The 19004-nt window shown below is 41.6% G+C and overlaps 1 protein-coding gene and 1 pseudogene across 1 annotated transcript; both read right to left on the bottom strand.

Annotated features, from left to right (window-relative positions):
* Positions 1-12041: 12041 nt before the first annotated feature.
* On the bottom strand, positions 12042-12959 carry LOC143934844 (ATP-dependent RNA helicase DDX25-like). The gene has a single exon (XM_077458452.1). It carries the CDS (start codon positions 12947-12949, stop codon positions 12251-12253), a length of 699 nt encoding a protein of 232 aa, XP_077314578.1. The 5' UTR covers positions 12950-12959; the 3' UTR covers positions 12042-12250.
* A 4509-nt stretch (positions 12960-17468) lies between these two features.
* On the bottom strand, positions 17469-18553 carry LOC143934783 (ATP-dependent RNA helicase DDX25 pseudogene; annotated as a pseudogene).
* Between the last annotated feature and the right edge of the window lie 451 nt (positions 18554-19004).

Raw genomic sequence — 19004 nt, 5'->3', positions numbered from 1 at the left:
CAAAAAGCTGTTTACTTATTTTGTTGGTTAGAGTGAGAAGGCCAAACTTGCATAAGTATTTATCACATGGAAATAACCCTCAACTATAGAACCCCATTGTGCGTAAGTAAAAAGACTATTTGGACAATATACAACCGTGCAAATAGCTGACGCCTCATCCAAAAACATATTGAAGGGCACAGCTAACCCATTTAATCATTTATTGGAAGCTCAGAGTTCATCCCAAAACATGCTGTAAGATTCATCTACCAGTATCATCTATATTTTTCTAAGCCATTCAATTTATACATAGGTCACAACTGAGATTATAAATTTAGTATCTAATGATCTAAAGAACTTTGTCATAAAGAGATTATATATGAAAGTGTGATCATAAGTAGAAGTGTTTTAGCAACAAATTAGTATTATAAAAAACATAAATCATGATTAGAATTGTATAAGAATTTAACCTATGTTTAGATAAACAAATATTGATTGGATACCCAAATTATACATGTATCCATATAGATAATAATTGTATGTGATTTGTTTGATATATATCTAACCTGTGTCCTTTCTAAACGGACTAAAGATTAACAGATATACAGTGATATGCATATATATCACCAATTTATGCAAGTGATTATTGGAAATTTATGTTAAAGCGTATTCTACATTATGCCATAATTCTTGAACACTCGAATATATTCGTTAGAACATATAAATAACGAACACATATTACAGAATTAGAAAAATATTCACTTAAAGAAATAAAACACCAAACATAGGTGAGACACCTGGTGGTGGAAGGTGCTATTACCTTAAAATCACGAGACTCCCGGGAAAGCTAACCATTAAGTCTGCCGGCCAATGAGGGGGGAACACATACCCTCTGGGCAGAACTTAGTATAATTTTATAATCCTTTTGTTGAAGAGGATATTTAAGAAACTAGGAAGATGGAGAAAAAGGAAAAGGAAGCTCGGAGGAGAGCTGGGGGGAGAGAGTCAGGGGGAAGCTTAGGGACCCCCCCTGAGAAGGGACACTGGAAGACATGCATGAATACACATTTTACATTCATGAAGATCCCTGCTCCTTGGAATGTTGAAGCCACGGCAGCCATCTTAAAATTCCTAGTAACTAATACTCCACACTAATAGCCATATTGGAAATGGGTAAATATATGTTTATCATCTATTTTATGTTCTCTTAAATATTGATGTTTTTGAATATTCTATTATTGAAATACTTCTCCCGAATCAATAACCGCCTTTTAGATTTTTCTCTAAATTAAATTTTTCATACATTTCTTGTTGCATAGATGCCAATTTTATTGACACACAAATGTCTAATTTATTTCACATTGTTAACCACTTACTTACCTGCAGTATAGTAACGGTTGGATGTGTGAAATACAGACATTCTGTTTAATTGTCAATTATCAAAAGGTTATTGATTCTACTGAGAAGTGATAATGGTGATAATTGTGTCCAAGGTACTACTACGCCCAGTTTGAGGGTGTTCCCAGAAATTGTCAAAATGATCAAGTAATGTAATCTGTATTTTAATATTTCATGTAAATATTTGTTTTCTGTCAACCAATAAATGTAGCTATGTTGTATGATCATTCGTCTCCGTGAATAAGTTTCACATATATAGACTGTGTCATATAGACTGATTCTGTATCTTAAAAATATCTTCGTTAAAAATTACTTAATAAATATTGTGCGGGAAAATGTCCTTAAAAGCACAACAATTCAGATCAACCTATACTCGAGTATATATGGTATGTGGGATTAATGTAATTCATCTATTTATGTATCATATTTATTTATGTGCATATCAAGCATTCACTTATTCATTTATTAATTTATATTGGTTTGGTTAGCTAACAGGGGTTGTGGCGCAGCTTTTGAAATCTTTCTCTAAACTTTTTTCTCAGCACTACACTAATTCGGTACAAAACAGAATGACGAATGTGCAGCACAGGATGGACCAGTTGGTGAATAATTTAGCCAGTTTATTTTTGTTTCTTTTTATTTTTTTTGGTTTGAAACGTACAGCCTGGAACACAGATGAGCCACCCACAGGTCTATTTCAGGCTACCCCGGCTTGGCAAAACTAGGCTGATTTACTAAAGGATTTGAGAATGTTCAAACCATGAACTGTGAGAAGTCTGAAATCTTTTAGTGCCATTAATTCACTGCAGTATCAATAGCACTTAAGTATTCATACTCTTTTCTACCAGTTTTGGCAACTGTTAACAGTTAATTACCAGGACAACTAAATTCTCCAAAGACACTAGAATCTTGTCCATTTTGGACAACATGACAGTGTCTGAGAAGAGCAAACCCTTAATACTCAGCATGCCAGCAGTCCATCATTCCTTGCTACTCCACTATGCCAAGGCTCAGCACTTGTATCCCAGCATGAGACCTCCTTGAGGCAATTTTCAGGTCTATGCCAATTGCTAGGCCTGAACATTGTCAACTGATCATAGAAGTGAGGGCACCGCTCCACAAGACATCAGCACCACTCAATCAAATGTAGGGTGCAAAAGAGTGGCAAGGGCTCGCTGATGGATTATTATTTTTTTTTTATTATTTTTATTGAGTTTGCAATTGAAACATAAAACAACTTACAGCCTATTGGGCATACCCAGGCTGATTACTACTACAACCCCCTGAGTCAACAATAACAACAAACCCCCCCCCCCCAAGATACCGCCACCGGCGTATACAACCAAAGAAAAAACCCACCGTACACTCTAGCACCACTGCTCACTGCTCAGGACAATCTTCAAGTTCGCTCATGCTCTACTGCAGGCTGTAGGCCATCCCCGGATGAAGCATGCAAGCCTTCGCCCCCCCAACCAACCCCCCACTGCCCCTGTAAGGAGGACCCAGGGCTACAGATGTGTTAATACCGTAGAACACCTCCACAAAGTCCTAATGAAATATTGTCAGTCAGCACTCGAGTCAGCATTGGTGTCTCGTGACTCCGTCCAAATGTCCCATACTTCCCCTTCCACTTAAGAACAATAGACTTACGGGCATAATATAACAATAATCCCAGGAGTGTTCTGATCGCTCGGCGTGGGGCCAGCGATCCGACCAAACCCAATAGACATATTTCAACAGACAACGGTACCGTTACAGTGGTAACCGACCGAATAAAGTTAGTCACCTCCACCCAAAAAATAGCTATTTGAGGACAGCCCCAGAATACATGTATAAAATCCGCTGAGAGTGAGTTGCATCTCCAACAGGAGGCAGGGACAGATGGGTAGATTCTATGGAGACAATGCGGAGTATAATATTCAATTAAATGTTTTTGCACTTGCAAAACTAAATATGTGGTTTATTTGATAACATGCCCTTGCGGGAAGCAATATGTGGGCCGTACTACCAGAACTTTTTCCACGAGGGTCGGCGAACATATTTCTCTGATTAGAAGTAAATTATCCAAGCATACGGTGCCGAAACACTATAGGGAATGCCACAGTAATGACTTACGTGGCACCCAATTTATCGCGATAGATAAATACACTCCACCTTGGAGAGGGGGACCCCTCACTCGTGGGGTCTCCAGGCTCGAAACTTTTTGGATATATGAACTTCAGTCCCACTCCCCATTCGGTATGAATGTGGAGTGGGACATTAATGCGTTCATTGATGATTCATAGGACCTTTAGGCATTAGCAATGTGTAGTCTGGTATTGGGTATGTTTGTAGTCTGGCATCGGGTAGGTTCTTACCCGTGGGTATCATCTATGTAGTAGTTCTTAATTTATTTTATATATCTATATTTTTATTTTTAATTTTATTTTTTGAATGATATTATCAATAATATTCATTCATTTTTATGGTTGTAGAGTAATGACTTTAGTGACTTCATGGTCGGGGTGACTGGTCACACAGTCATTTTGACCATAAGGTTATTATTCTATAACACGTGATGTATTTTTTGCACAGTGTGAAGCATTGACGGCTTACTTTCTGTATCATCAAGTCGCAATTTCATTAGTGGCCACTAGGTGTCATTAGCGCCACCTTTTTATTAGTATAAGAGAATAGATAGTGATTTTTCTATATCCATGTCCTGTTTACATTCCCATCCCGCCCTGGAAGTGATGTACATTTACTTCCGGTTCCGGGTCTTGTGGATGCGCACTTCCGGTTCTCGACCACCATCTTAAAAAGGGTTTTTGATACAATTTTTACTTATTTGTGAGTCCATAACATCCCAATTCTTTTATATGTTGGCCCCTTTTTACATAGAGACCATTTTAAACAGGTCTCTGTCTACATTTCTTTTTCACACATCAATATGAATAGGTGAAACGCATCCTATGCGAGGCGTGGAACGCACGCCGGGCCGCCATTTTTCCGTATACCGGAAGTATAACTACCATCACTTCTAAATGTGATTCCTGGGGTCAAATGGTGTAGATATATGGGTGGAACGCATATTAATCGAGGCGTGGAACGCACGCCCGTCCGCCATCTTGGACAGACCGGAAGTGGGCATATTCACAACACATGGGGGATTGCCATCATTTTACTGTGTGAGTACCTATATAAGGCAGTAGGACAGTAGTGTGAGTCCACCCCAGATGATGACCGGTGGGTCGAAACGCGTCGGGAGGACTCCGCTACTGCCATTTTCATCTCTCTGACACGCTTGATTGTTCTTCCTGAAATGTGAGTTTTAGTAAAAAAATTTTTATTAAAGTTTTTTAAAAAAAACGTTATTATGCTATGTTGGCTCCGTCTTCTCATCTTCTATGCCTACCTATGAGTCGTTGTTGGATTTGTACATGCACATGAGGAATATTGACCACATCTAGCCATCTGTTAGGATCTGTTGGGATCGTATATGACATGACTGATACATCCAATTCTTGAGACCTTTTTTGGGATCGCAAGCTGTGATTGACCCCTGAGGCGTATGTCTGCTAGGGTCATATAGATCCGGTAAGCCTGCACTCTATACGGTGGTGGGATCGTCACATGGTGAAATATTGTTTTCTTCGGTCACAATATTACAGAACCCTGGCTGCTATTGGCACTTTGCACGATTGCTTTGGACTATATATCCATTTATAGACTTCATCACTGTGATTATTGTTTACAGATATCCACAGTCACTGTTTTCTTTTTTTGGGATATAATATCCTATTAATCACTATTTTTTGTTATATATACACATATATAAGTCACTATATATATGTTTATATTTTGTACTTTTATAATATTGTATTCACTTTTTCTTTTTGGGTTATTTTATATATACATTTGAACTTATATCACTTTGTAGCACTATAAGAAGTGTATACAGGTTGAGCGCTTGCACTATATATATATATATATTTTTTACCGATTTCTCAGCTTAAAAAATCCCTAGTTTTAGCGTGCTGGCTGCTAACCATACACATTTCTTATTATTTTTCCATTTTCTTTTGCGCAATATTGTTGTTGTATACTCTCTTTTTTGGTTTTAGTGGATTAATATTGCAGCATTTGTAAAGAAATATCCACAGTCATTATGGATGTATTTGACTATAGAGCTTCACATAAAGTGAATGCAGATGGTGTATTTGTCCCCGATAGTAGCAATACTGAAATCGGAGGCCTTTTTTTAAGGTTGAAAAATATCATGTCGACTGAATTACACCTGGAGTGGGATTTGGTATTTTTACAACAATACATCACGGAACAGATGGTTCCCCGCAGCCTCAGATGGGACGTTTGTCCTCAACAGGGAGAATCAGATCCTGATTCTTGGTTCAAATATTTCAACGAGGCAGGAACCAACCTTCTTTCTTTCCTTATCTCAAAGAAAAAGGCATGTCTATTAAATATAGATAAAGAAATTAAAGAAATTAGAGACAAACTAAATACATATAAAGGGTCGTCGGAATACAACTCCCTCTCGTCCAATTTACTCAACCATTTGGAAAAAGAGGACCGAGACCAAAAGAATAAAAAACAGAAAAAATATTCCCGAGACACGAATGACTATAAGACAAACAATGTATTTGGATGGCAAAAACTATTTTTAGCACCACCTCTTAATCAAACTACTCCTTCTGTGAATATGGAAAGTAGTTTAAATCCTGGAATTTCTGCCTCCCAGGATATACCGCCTTCCAGAACATATAGTGAGGCTGTCCAGAGGGGGCCCGACAGGGGAACACATAATGTTCAACATTTTAGTCCATATAGGACAAACAATCACAAAAGGGGTAGGGGGGGCCCAAGAGGTAAGAGAGGAGGACGTGGGTACCAAAGGGATCATTCCCATCATAGAAACATCTCAGCCCCCGTGGATTACAATAATTCACCATATTACCATTCACCACGTACACCATACCCTTCTAACCATCAAAACTACCTCCCCCCCCGGGAGGTCAACTCCCCCAATCATTACAATAGAGGAATCCAACACTATGAGGACATACCTCCTTCGCAGAACAGGTTTGCACCCTTACGCGATATGAGGAGTTCTGACATCACTTATACCAGGCATTCTCCTTCCCCTTATCCATACAATCCTCCCAATACCAATTATGAACAACAGGGTTTTCACGAGGACCCACACCCCAAAAAAAGGGGTCAAGAACGAGGAGAGGTTGTAGAGGGGGAAGGAGATTACAAAGACGGAAAGAGAAGAAGGCTCTGATAGGGCAGGGGGTTTTCAATCTGAGCTCTAAGTCTTTCACATCCGAAGAGATGTTGGTTTTAGACAAGGGCTTAAAATTTGCACCCCCTAACAAACTCAATAAATTTTCCACATTTATAGATATACACAAATTTACACGGAAGCTGAATATTCAAAGATATCTCACATCCAATCCGTATCGCACAGACTACCATGCCAGTACGTCAGGCACTGTCCACTCAGGGTTATCTAATCCTTCCCTTTTCTCCCCTCCGGTATCCACTGCTCCTGCAGTGAAAATTTTTAGAGATTTAGTACTTGGCGATCTAGCCAAATTACCAGTGAAAAAATATCACTCCACTTCTTTATCGAGAGTCGCATTGAGGTCTCTCTGTGACCAAAAGCAAGTTATAATACGCCCAGCTGACAAGGGAGGGGGCATAGTTGTACTTGATAAAACTCAGTATGAGGAGGAAATGGCAAACATCTTGAGTGAGCCAGACACATATCGGAAATTACCTAATAACCCCACAAATGTTTACAGAAAACAATTAAAAGCCCTTGTTGATAAAGGTTACGAACAAAAAATCTTGAACAAAAAAGAGAAAGCTTTTTTGGTCCCTACATCCCCTAGAATACCTACCATCTATTATCTACCTAAAATCCACAAGAGCTTAACAGCTCCCCCCGGTAGACCTATTGTAAGTGGCATAAATTCGGTTACAGCACGCATAGGTAGATACATAGACTTTTACCTTCAACCACTCGTGAGAAAGATGCCCTCATATATACAAGATACTGGAGATACCATCAGAAAATTGGAAGGCATACAGTTCCAAGGACAATGCATTATAGCTACTGCAGATGTCTCATCCCTGTACACCTGTATCCCACAGGATAAGGGAATAGAAGCGGTACGCTTCTTTCTTGAACAAGAACGCACGCTAGTTCCTTGCCAACGTAATTACATTATAGAATTATTGGAATTTGCCACTAGCCACAGCTATTTCTGGTTTGGTGGTCAATATTACTCACAACAAAGGGGTGTGGCCATGGGGGCCAAATTTGCGCCCAGTTTGGCCAATCTTTTTATGGCTAAATGGGAGGAGGATGTCGTCTATGCCCAGCGGAGCCCATCATTGATTTTTTGGGTCCGGTACATAGACGACATCCTCCTCCTATGGGGGGGTACCTCCGATGCCCTTCTTGAATTCTTCAGTGGTTTGAATAATAATGACAGGGGAATCTCATTGACTTACCAGACCAGCACAGATAGAATCCAATTTCTCGATTTGGAGATTGGAATTACTTCAGGGGGTTTTAGTTTCAAAACTCACTTTAAGTCCACTGACCGTAACAGCTATATTGCCATGGATAGCTGCCATCATAAAAGTTGGCTCACTTCCGTTCCACGCAGTCAATTTATTAGACTGCGTCGTAATTGTACTGACGATCGTACTTTTGTGGATCAGGCAAACTGTTTAAAACAACGGTTCTTAGACAAGGGGTATCATGCACCGACTTTAGAAAAACAACTACAGGAAGTCTCGAATATAAATAGGGACACCCTCCTGCAGGTGAAAACCCCTCGGAATGACAGTGAGAAATTTAAATGGTCCTTTATAACTACCTTCAGTATGCAACATAGGCAGGTAAAACAGATTTTTAGTAAACATTGGGAGGTTTTGAGACAGGACACTGTATTGGGTCCTAATCTTCCTGAAAGAGCTAATGTCCTATTCAGAGGGGCTCCCACCTTGCAAAGTAAAATTGCCCCCAATATCATTAACCCTCCAACACAGCCCACTTTTTTTCATAACATGGTAGGTTATTTCCCGTGCAAAAAATGTAGTGTGTGTCAGCATAATGCACTGACACAACGAAGAATCTCGGAATTTACATCTACAGTAACTGGCAAAAGATATTCAATTAAATGTTTTTGCACTTGCAAAACTAAATATGTGGTTTATTTGATAACATGCCCTTGCGGGAAGCAATATGTGGGCCGTACTACCAGAACTTTTTCCACGAGGGTCGGCGAACATATTTCTCTGATTAGAAGTAAATTATCCAAGCATACGGTGCCGAAACACTATAGGGAATGCCACAGTAATGACTTACGTGGCACCCAATTTATCGCGATAGATAAATACACTCCACCTTGGAGAGGGGGACCCCTCACTCGTGGGGTCTCCAGGCTCGAAACTTTTTGGATATATGAACTTCAGTCCCACTCCCCATTCGGTATGAATGTGGAGTGGGACATTAATGCGTTCATTGATGATTCATAGGACCTTTAGGCATTAGCAATGTGTAGTCTGGTATTGGGTATGTTTGTAGTCTGGCATCGGGTAGGTTCTTACCCGTGGGTATCATCTATGTAGTAGTTCCTAATTTATTTTATATATCTATATTTTTATTTTTAATTTTATTTTTTGAATGATATTATCAATAATATTCATTCATTTTTATGGTTGTAGAGTAATGACTTTAGTGACTTCATGGTCGGGGTGACTGGTCACACAGTCATTTTGACCATAAGGTTATTATTCTATAACACGTGATGTATTTTTTGCACAGTGTGAAGCATTGACGGCTTACTTTCTGTATCATCAAGTCGCAATTTCATTAGTGGCCACTAGGTGTCATTAGCGCCACCTTTTTATTAGTATAAGAGAATAGATAGTGATTTTTCTATATCCATGTCCTGTTTACATTCCCATCCCGCTCCGGAAGTGATGTACATTTACTTCCGGTTCCGGGTCTTGTGGATGCGCACTTCCGGTTCTCGACCACCATCTTAAAAAGGGTTTTTGATACAATTTTTACTTATTTGTGAGTCCATAACATCCCAATTCTTTTATATGTTGGCCCCTTTTTACATAGAGACCATTTTAAACAGGTCTCTGTCTACATTTCTTTTTCACACATCAATATGACTAGGTGAAACGCATCCTATGCGAGGCGTGGAACGCACGCCGGGCCGCCATTTTTCCGTATACCGGAAGTATAACTACCATCACTTCTAAATGTGATTCCTGGGGTCAAATGGTGTAGATATATGGGTGGATATATAAGGCAGTAGGACAGTAGGACAGTAGTGTGAGTCCACCCCAGATGATGACCGGTGGGTCGAAACGCGTCGGGAGGACTCCGCTACTGCCATTTTCATCTCTCTGACACGCTTGATTGTTCTTCCTGAAATGTGAGTTTTAGTAAAAAAATGTTTATTAAAGTTTTTTTAAAAAAACGTTATTATGCTATGTTGGCTCCGTCTTCTCATCTTCTATGCCTACCTATGAGTCGTTGTTGGATTTGTACATGCACATGAGGAATATTGACCACATCTAGCCATCTGTTGGGATCTGTTGGGATCGTATATGACATGACTGATACATCCAATTCTTGAGACCTTTTTTGGGATCGCAAGCTGTGATTGACCCCTGAGGCGTATGTCTGCTAGGGTCATATAGATCCGGTAAGCCTGCACTCTATACGGTGGTGGGATCGTCACATGGTGAAATATTGTTTTCTTCGGTCACAATATTACAGAACCCTGGCTGCTATTGGCACTTTGCACGATTGCTTTGGACTATATATCCATTTATAGACTTCATCACTGTGATTATTGTTTACAGATATCCACAGTCACTGTTTTCTTTTTTTGGGATATAATATCCTATTAATCACTATTTTTTGTTATATATACACATATATAAGTCACTATATATATGTTTATATTTTGTACTTTTATAATATTGTATTCACTTTTTCTTTTTGGGTTATTTTATATATACATTTGAACTTATATCACTTTGTAGCACTATAAGAAGTGTATACAGGTTGAGCGCTTGCACTATATATATATATATATTTTCTGCGGAGTATAATATACCCTATGCACTATTTTAAATTGCACAAATCTATCCCTGGCTGACACTAACTGTAAGAAAGGATACTCCCAGCCGTCCTCCCAGTCCTCTGTGTCCAAAGAGGAGGAATCTGCCTCCCACTTTGCCCTCAGGAGCTCGAGACCGGTATGAACATTCGGGAGCAAAACCTTGTATATGGCCGACAGAGGTTTAGACAGATCATCGTCTCTGAGCAGAGTCTCTAGCCTCAAAGTGTAGAACGCCACTGGGGCATTTCCAAACTGTGTTCGAAAGGCATGGCTAAGTTGCAGGAATCTGAATAAATGTGAGTTAGGCAAAGCGTACTGTTGCTTCAGCCTGTCAAAGGTCTGTAATTTACCCTCAAAACAAAGTTGCTCGATATATTTGATGCCCCTGTTAGCCCACACACTAGGATCAGGAATAGAACCAAATTCCGGCAAATTGGGGTTAAACCAAAAAGGACTACGCGGAGAGATGTGCCCCGAAGGTACGGGGCGCATCGAGCTAGCTATGTTCCATGCCCTCACAACCGCCCGCATTGCGGCAGTAAGAGGGAACGGGGCCCGAAGACCGCGATACATTAAGTTTCTCAATGCTTCATATGACCCCAACCACGCCGCCTCCAGAACCACCGCCGCATTGGACTCATCCGAAACCAGCCAATTGTGGGCATGGGATAGAAGGGCCGCCACATAATAGGAGTGTAGGTCCGGGCAAGCCAAACCACCCTCCCCCCAAGGCCTCTGCAACACCGTCAGCCAAAACCTCGGCTGACCAGCGCCCCAGAGAAACGACACCAGGAGAGAGTTGATCATGCGGAATATTTTTTTAGGAATCCAGATTGGAGCATGTCTGAGAACATAGAGGAAAGCAGGCAAAAGCTTCATCTTGAATAAATTAATCCTCCCAATCAAGGTGAGAGGGAGATGTGACCACGCCTTCAGTCTAGTCCTCATCTTCTGCACCAATGGATCCAGGTTAAGGGCACAAAAATCAGAGGTAGAGGAGGAGATATAAATCCCCAAGTATTTGATTGTGTCCGTCCACACTAATGGTAGGTCGGGATCCGCCGCCGCTTTAGCCCCCCTGTCTATGGGCATGATTTGAGACTTGTCCCAATTTACCTTCAACCCCGAACACTCAGTGAAGTGGGAAAGAATGAATAGTGTCTCCCGGAGAGACTGGGCAGGGTCACTTAAAAAAAGTATGAGATCGTCTGTATATAAAGCTACCTTTTCTCGTATGGAACCCACCCGTATCCCACGAATCCCCTCCGCCCTCCTGAGGGCCGACGTGAGCGGCTCCATCACCAGGGCAAAAAGAGCCGCTGATGGATTATTTGACTTTATCCGGATCATGGCAAAGGTGACCGTGTCAAAAAAAAAAAAAAAAAAGCACCTGTGAAATCCTGTCTAAACTTCAACACTGTACACAAACATTAAATCACAAAGTAAACCAGACTGTGCTTAATAATATAATGGCCACTGTAAACCAAGCAAGCCTAAAGCAATCAAAAATTCTCTCGGCCCAGTGCCACACGATTCATATCTTTGCTGGAGCTGGACTGAGCGTCTTCGTGACTGGTGGGTGCAGAATAGACCTTTCTTCATACCGATATATTTGTATCAAACTAATATCCTTCTGTACCAACTTAAGTGCAAATGTTTTCTACTTGAATATTTTATTCTTCGGAGATCAGATTCCAAGATCAGATTCCCTATGGCAAAAACTTCTCCAGTTGATCGATATCCCTGGTGTCCAGCCTCTTGATCTTTGTATGAAAATAGTCTTCTATGTCATGCAGCATGTATAACCAACATTTCTCAATTAGTGTAATGGCGATGCCTTTCTTTCCAAATCTTCCGGTGCGGCCAATACGGTGCAGGTATGTCTCAAAATCAACCTGATCATCCATGTCCACTGGCAAGTGAAAATTTATGACGATTGACACCTGTTCCACATCTATTCCTCGAGCGCAGACATTTGTGGTGATCAAGACCTTGACTTTGCCATCACGGAAGTTCTGTATAGCACAGGCTCGCTCTGTTACTGAAAGTTCTCCACTCAGCAACTCTACCTTGTGCCCGTCCTTTGCCATTTCACAGGCAAGCCATTTGGCTGTCCTGCGAGTCCTGCAAAACACGATCGCTTGAGCAATGGTGACTACGCCATAAATGTTTCTCAGCGCATTGTACTTTTCTTCTTTGTCCTCACAGGCATCATAAAATTGCAGAATGTTGTCCAGGGTCATTTCTTCTTTCTTAAGCTTTATGATGTTAGGACTAGGCACAAGCCTCTCAGCAAAAGCCCACACTGTCTCTTCAAAGGTGGCAGAAAACAGGAGCATTTGACACGTCTGTGGCATTACTCTCTTCACACGCATACTATGGTCGGAATAACCCTGAACGCCAATCATGACTCTATGCATAGAACTGACAATGCAGTGAAGAATCATTGGAATTCCACCATCAAGAGGAAAGTGGCGACAACTAGGTACCTGAATGGACAGAAGAGCAGTGTTACGGGTGATCAGGAGGAGCGGGATGACTCTACCTCTCAGACTGTTGTGGAGAAGGTACAAACTCAATCAACATACAGTTCTTAGTAGTTGTACATAAAAACTCTCAGTAGTGGACATTTATTTTAATGTGAGTGTGTGGGTATATAGACATGTAAAATATAAATTAAATATATATTTTCTTACGCAAGTTTAAAACTTATTTTTTATTTATTTATTTTTTATTTTTTGCTAATTACAGAGCGATCTATGTTTGGTACCCCAGGATAAGGCAGATGTAATAGACCCTGTTGCCTCCTCTGATATCCTAGAAGTAAATATAACTGAAGTTAAGTCAGAGGTGCATAGCGAAGGTGAAGAGGAAGAGAGTGCTGGATCCAGCCCCTCATCTGCTGTTGCTTCTGTGAACTCAGGGCCAGAGAAGTGGATGGTGGAGTACGCAAATACCTCGTGCCGATTAATGACATGATTAAATCTGTAAGTATCCTTGTACAAATCTTGGTTTTCTTCTATATTTAAAGTAGAATTACAGCACTTTACCATTCCTTATACTTATTTATTCAGTAAAATGGTTTGGCTTCTACAATGGGTGCAAACAAGAAATAGAAGTACCGTATATACTCGAGTATAAGCCGAGATTTTCAGCCACTTTTTTAGGCTGAAAGTGCCCCCCTCGGCTTATACTCGAGTCATCCGCTCATCCTCATACTACGGACGAGGATGAGAGGATGTCCGTGATAGGCGGAACACTGACTGCTGGGAAATTGAGTGTTCCGCCTATCACAGACAGAGAGGCGCGGCTTTTGAACAGTGGAATGGCCGCCGTCTGTCACAGACGAGGAGGAGAGGTGCGGCTTTTGAAACCTGGCATGGCCGCCGTATGTTTTTTATACATGCAGATCGGTGCAAAATGGCACAAAGAGGCTGCAGATTGGCACAGGTAGGCTGCAATGGACACAGGGAGGGACAAAGGGATGGAAGCTGTAACAGTAGCTGCTGCATGTCTCACCCTCGGCTTATACACGAGTCAAACAGTTTTCCCAGTTTTTTTGTGGTAAATTAGGGGCCTCGGCTTATATTCGGATCGACCTATACTCGAGTATATACGGTATGTGGGATTAATGTAATTCATCTATTTATGTATCATATTTATTTATGTGCATATCAAGCATTCACTTATTCATTTATTAATTTATATTGGTTTGGTTAGCTAACAGGGGTTGTGGCGCAGCTTTTGAAATCTTTCTCTAAACTTTTTTCTCAGCACTACACTAATTCGGTACAAAACAGAATGACGAATGTGCAGCACAGGATGGACCAGTTGGTGAATAATTTAGCCAGTTTATTTTTGTTTCTTTTTTTTTTTTGGTTTGAAACGTACAGCCTGGAACACAGATGAGCCACCCATAGGTCTATTTCAGGCTACCCCGGCTTGGCAAAACTAGGCTGATTTACTAAAGGATTTGAGAATGTTCAAACCATGAACTGTGAGAAGTCTGAAATCTTTTAGTGCCATTAATTCACTGCAGTATCAATAGCACTTAAGTATTCATACTCTTTTCTACCAGTTTTGGCAACTGTTAACAGTTAATTACCAGGACAACTAAATTCTCCAAAGACACTAGAATCTTGTCCATTTTGGACAACATGACAGTGTCTGAGAAGAGCAAACCCTTAATACTCAGCATGCCAGCAGTCCATCATTCCTTGCTACTCCACTATGCCAAGGCTCAGCACTTGTATCCCAGCATGAGACCTCCTTGAGGCAATTTTCAGGTCTATGCCAATTGCTAGGCCTGAACATTGTCAACTGATCATAGAAGTGAGGGCACCGCTCCACAAGACATCAGCACCACTCAATCAAATGTAGGGTGCAAAAGAGTGGCAAGGGCTCGCTGATGGATTATTATTTTTTTTTTAATTCTTTTTATTGAGTTTGCAATTGAAACATAAAACAACTTACAGCCTATTGGGCATACCCAGGCTGATTACTACTACAACCCCCTGAGTCAACAATAACAACAAACCCCCCCCCCCCCCCCCCAAGATACCGCCACCGGCGTATACAACCAAAGAAAAAACCCACCGTACACTCTAGCACCACTGCTCACTGCTCAGGACAATCTTCAAGTTCGCTCATGCTCTACTGCAGGCTGTAGGCCATCCCCGGATGAAGCATGCAAGCCTTCGCCCCCCCAACCAACCCCCCACTGCCCCTGTAAGGAGGACCCAGGGCTACAGATGTGTTAATACCCTAGAACACCTCCACAAAGTCCTAATGAAATATTGTCAGTCAGCACTCGAGTCGGCATTGGTGTCTCGTGACTCCGTCCAAATGTCCCATACTTTATGAAATTTAGCTCCGCAGCCACGCGAAAGATAGGTGGCCTTGTATAGTGGAAGAGCCGTGTTCACTAAACTCTTCCAAAAATTAATAGAGGGGGCCAACGGAGCCTTCCACTTAAGAACAATAGACTTACGGGCATAATATAACAATAATCCCAGGAGTGTTCTGATCGCTCGGCGTGGGGCCAGCGATCCGACCAAACCCAATAGACATATTTCAACAGACAACGGTACCGTTACAGTGGTAACCGACCGAATAAAGTTAGTCACCTCCACCCAAAAAATAGCTATTTGAGGACAGCCCCAGAATACATGTATAAAATCCGCTGAGAGTGAGTTGCATCTCCAACAGGAGGCAGGGACAGATGGGTAGATTCTATGGAGACAATGCGGAGTATAATATACCCTATGCACTATTTTAAATTGCACTAATCTATCCCTGGCTGACACTAACTGTAAGAAAGGATACTCCCAGCCGTCCTCCCAGTCCTCTGTGTCCAAAGAGGAGGAATCTGCCTCCCACTTTGCCCTCAGGAGCTCGAGACCGGTATGAACATTCGGGAGCAAAACCTTGTATATGGCCGACAGAGGTTTAGACAGATCATCGTCTCTGAGCAGAGTCTCTAGCCTCGAAGTGTAGAACGCCACTGGGGCATTTCCAAACTGTGTTCGAAAGGCATGGCTAAGTTGCAGGAATCTGAATAAATGTGAGTTCGGCAAAGCGTACTGTTGCTTCAGCCTGTCAAAGGTCTGTAATTTACCCTCAAAACAAAGTTGCTCGATATATTTGATGCCCCTGTTAGCCCACACACTAGGATCAGGAATAGAACCAAATTCCGGCAAATTGGGGTTAAACCAAAAAGGACTATGCGGAGAGATGTGCCCCGAAGGTACGGGGCGCATCGAGCTAGCTATGTTCCATGCCCTCACAACTGCCCGCATTGCGGCAGTAAGAGGGAACGGGGCCCGAAGACCGCGATACATTAAGTTTCTCAATGCTTCATATGACCCCAACCACGCCGCCTCCAGAACCACCGCCGCATTGGACTCATCCGAAACCAGCCAATTGTGGGCATGGGATAGAAGGGCCGCCACATAATAGGAGTGTAGGTCCGGGCAAGCCAAACCACCCTCCCCCCAAGGCCTCTGCAACACCGTCAGCCGAAACCTCGGCTGACCAGCGCCCCAGAGAAACGACACCAGGAGAGAGTTGATCATGCGGAATATTTTTTTAGGAATCCAGATTGGAGCATGTCTGAGAACATAGAGGAAAGCAGGCAAAAGCTTCATCTTGAATAAATTAATCCTCCCAATCAAGGTGAGAGGGAGATGTGACCACGCCTTCAGTCTAGTCCTCATCTTCTGCACCAATGGATCCAGGTTAAGGGCACAAAAATCAGAGGTAGAGGAGGAGATATAAATCCCCAAGTATTTGATTGTGTCCGTCCACACTAATGGTAGGTCGGGATCCGCCGCCGCTTTAGCCCCCCTGTCTATGGGCATGATTTGAGACTTGTCCCAATTTACCTTCAACCCCGAACACTCAGTGAAGTGGGAAAGAATGAATAGTGTCTCCCGGAGAGACTGGGCAGGGTCACTTAAAAAAAGTATGAGATCGTCTGTATATAAAGCTACCTTTTCTCGTATGGAACCCACCCGTATCCCACGAATCCCCTCCGCCCTCCTGAGGGCCGACGTGAGCGGCTCCATCACCAGGGCAAAAAGAGCCGCTGATGGATTATTTGACTTTATCCGGATCATGGCAAAGGTGACCGTGTCAGAAAAAAAAAAAAAAACACCTGTGAAATCCTGTCTAAACTTCAACACCCCAACCAACATCACAATTTGCTGAAAGTCAATCTGCACTATTTACAGAATACAAAATCAGAACTGTTCAAACAGTAAAAAAAACACCAAAGTGCATTTTATAAACAAATAGGTGATATCTACAGTGTTAATAATGTGCTCATTTAAACAGCACATGTGCAGCCGCAATTTATTTAGACACTTGCATTTTAAGTTTGTGTTGTGCATCGTTTAAAAAAACGAAACAAAAAACACATACAAAATAAAGGGGAGAAAACCACCTATAGTGAGGTCAGAGTAACAAAACTGTACACAAAAAACTGTACACAAACATTAAATCACAAAGTAAACCAGACTGTGCTTAATACTATAATGGCCACTGTAAACCAAGCAAGCCTAAAGCAATCAAAAATTCTCTCGGCCCAGTGCCACACGATTCATATCTTTGCTGGAGCAGGGCTGAGCGTCTTCGTGACTGGTGGGTGCAGAATAGACCTTTCTTCATACCGATATATTTGTATCAAACTAATATCCTTCTGTACCAACTTAAGTGCAAATGTTTTCTACTTGAATATTTTATTCTTCGGAGATCAGATTCCAAGATCAGATTCCCTATGGCAAAAACTTCTCCAGTTGATCGATATCCCTGGTGTCCAGCCTCTTGATCTTTGTATGAAAATAGTCTTCTATGTCATGCAGCATGTATAACCAACATTTCTCAATTAGTGTAATGGCGATGCCTTTCTTTCCAAATCTTCCGGTGCGGCCAATACGGTGCAGGTATGTCTCAAAATCAACCTGATCATCCATGTCCACTGGCAAGTGAAAATTTATGACGATTGACACCTGTTCCACATCTATTCCTCGAGTGCAGACATTTGTGGTGAGCAAGACCTTGACTTTGCCATCACGGAAGTTCTGTATAGCACAGGCTCGCTCTGTTACTGAAAGTTCTCCACTCAGCAACTCTACCTTGTGCCCGTCCTTTGCCATTTCACAGGCAAGCCATTTGGCTGTCCTGCGAGTCCTGCAAAACACGATCGCTTGAGCAATGGTGACTACGCCATAAATGTTTCTCAGCGCATTGTACTTTTCTTCTTTGTCCTCACAGGCATCATAAAATTGCAGAATGTTGTCCAGGGTCATTTCTTCTTTCTTAAGCTTTATGATGTTAGGACTAGGCACAAGCCTCTCAGCAAAAGCCCACACTGTCTCTTCAAAGGTGGCAGAAAACAGGAGCATTTGACACGTCTGTGGCATTACTCTCTTCACACGCATGCTATGGTCGGAATAACCCTGAACGCCAATCATGACTCTATGCATAGAACTGACAATGCAGTGAAGAATCATAGGAATTCCACCATCAAGAGGAAAGTGGCGACAACTGGGTACCTGAATGGACAGAAGAGCAGTGTTACGGGTGATCAGGAGGAGCGGGATGACTCTACCTCTCAGACTGTTGTGGAGAAGGTACAAACTCAATCAACATACAGTTCTTAGTAGTTGTACATAAAAACTCTCAGTAGTGGACATTTATTTTAATGTGAGTGTGTGGGTATATAGACATGTAAAATATAAATTAAATATATATTTTCTTACGCAAGTTTAAAACTTATTTTTTATTTATTTATTTTTTATTTTTTGCTAATTACAGAGCGATCTATGTTTGGTACCCCAGGATAAGGCAGATGTAATAGACCCTGTTGCCTCCTCTGATATCCTAGAAGTAAATATAACTGAAGTTAAGTCAGAGGTGCATAGCGAAGGTGAAGAGGAAGAGAGTGCTGGATCCAGCCCCTCA

Source organism: Lithobates pipiens, unplaced genomic scaffold (assembly GCF_037356315.1).
Source record: "Lithobates pipiens isolate NorthernLeopardFrog02 unplaced genomic scaffold, aLitPip1_a1.2 Scaffold_28, whole genome shotgun sequence".
Classification (NCBI taxonomy): Eukaryota; Metazoa; Chordata; class Amphibia; order Anura; family Ranidae; genus Lithobates; species Lithobates pipiens.
The sequence above is the reverse complement of the archived record's forward strand: the minus strand, read 5'-3'. Positions and strand labels throughout refer to the sequence as shown.

What these genes read in the sequence shown, in the direction of transcription:
- LOC143934844 (XM_077458452.1), bottom strand. Translation starts at nt 12,949, where the DNA reads ATGATTGGCGTTCAGGGTTATTCCGACCATAGTATGCGTGTGAAGAGA.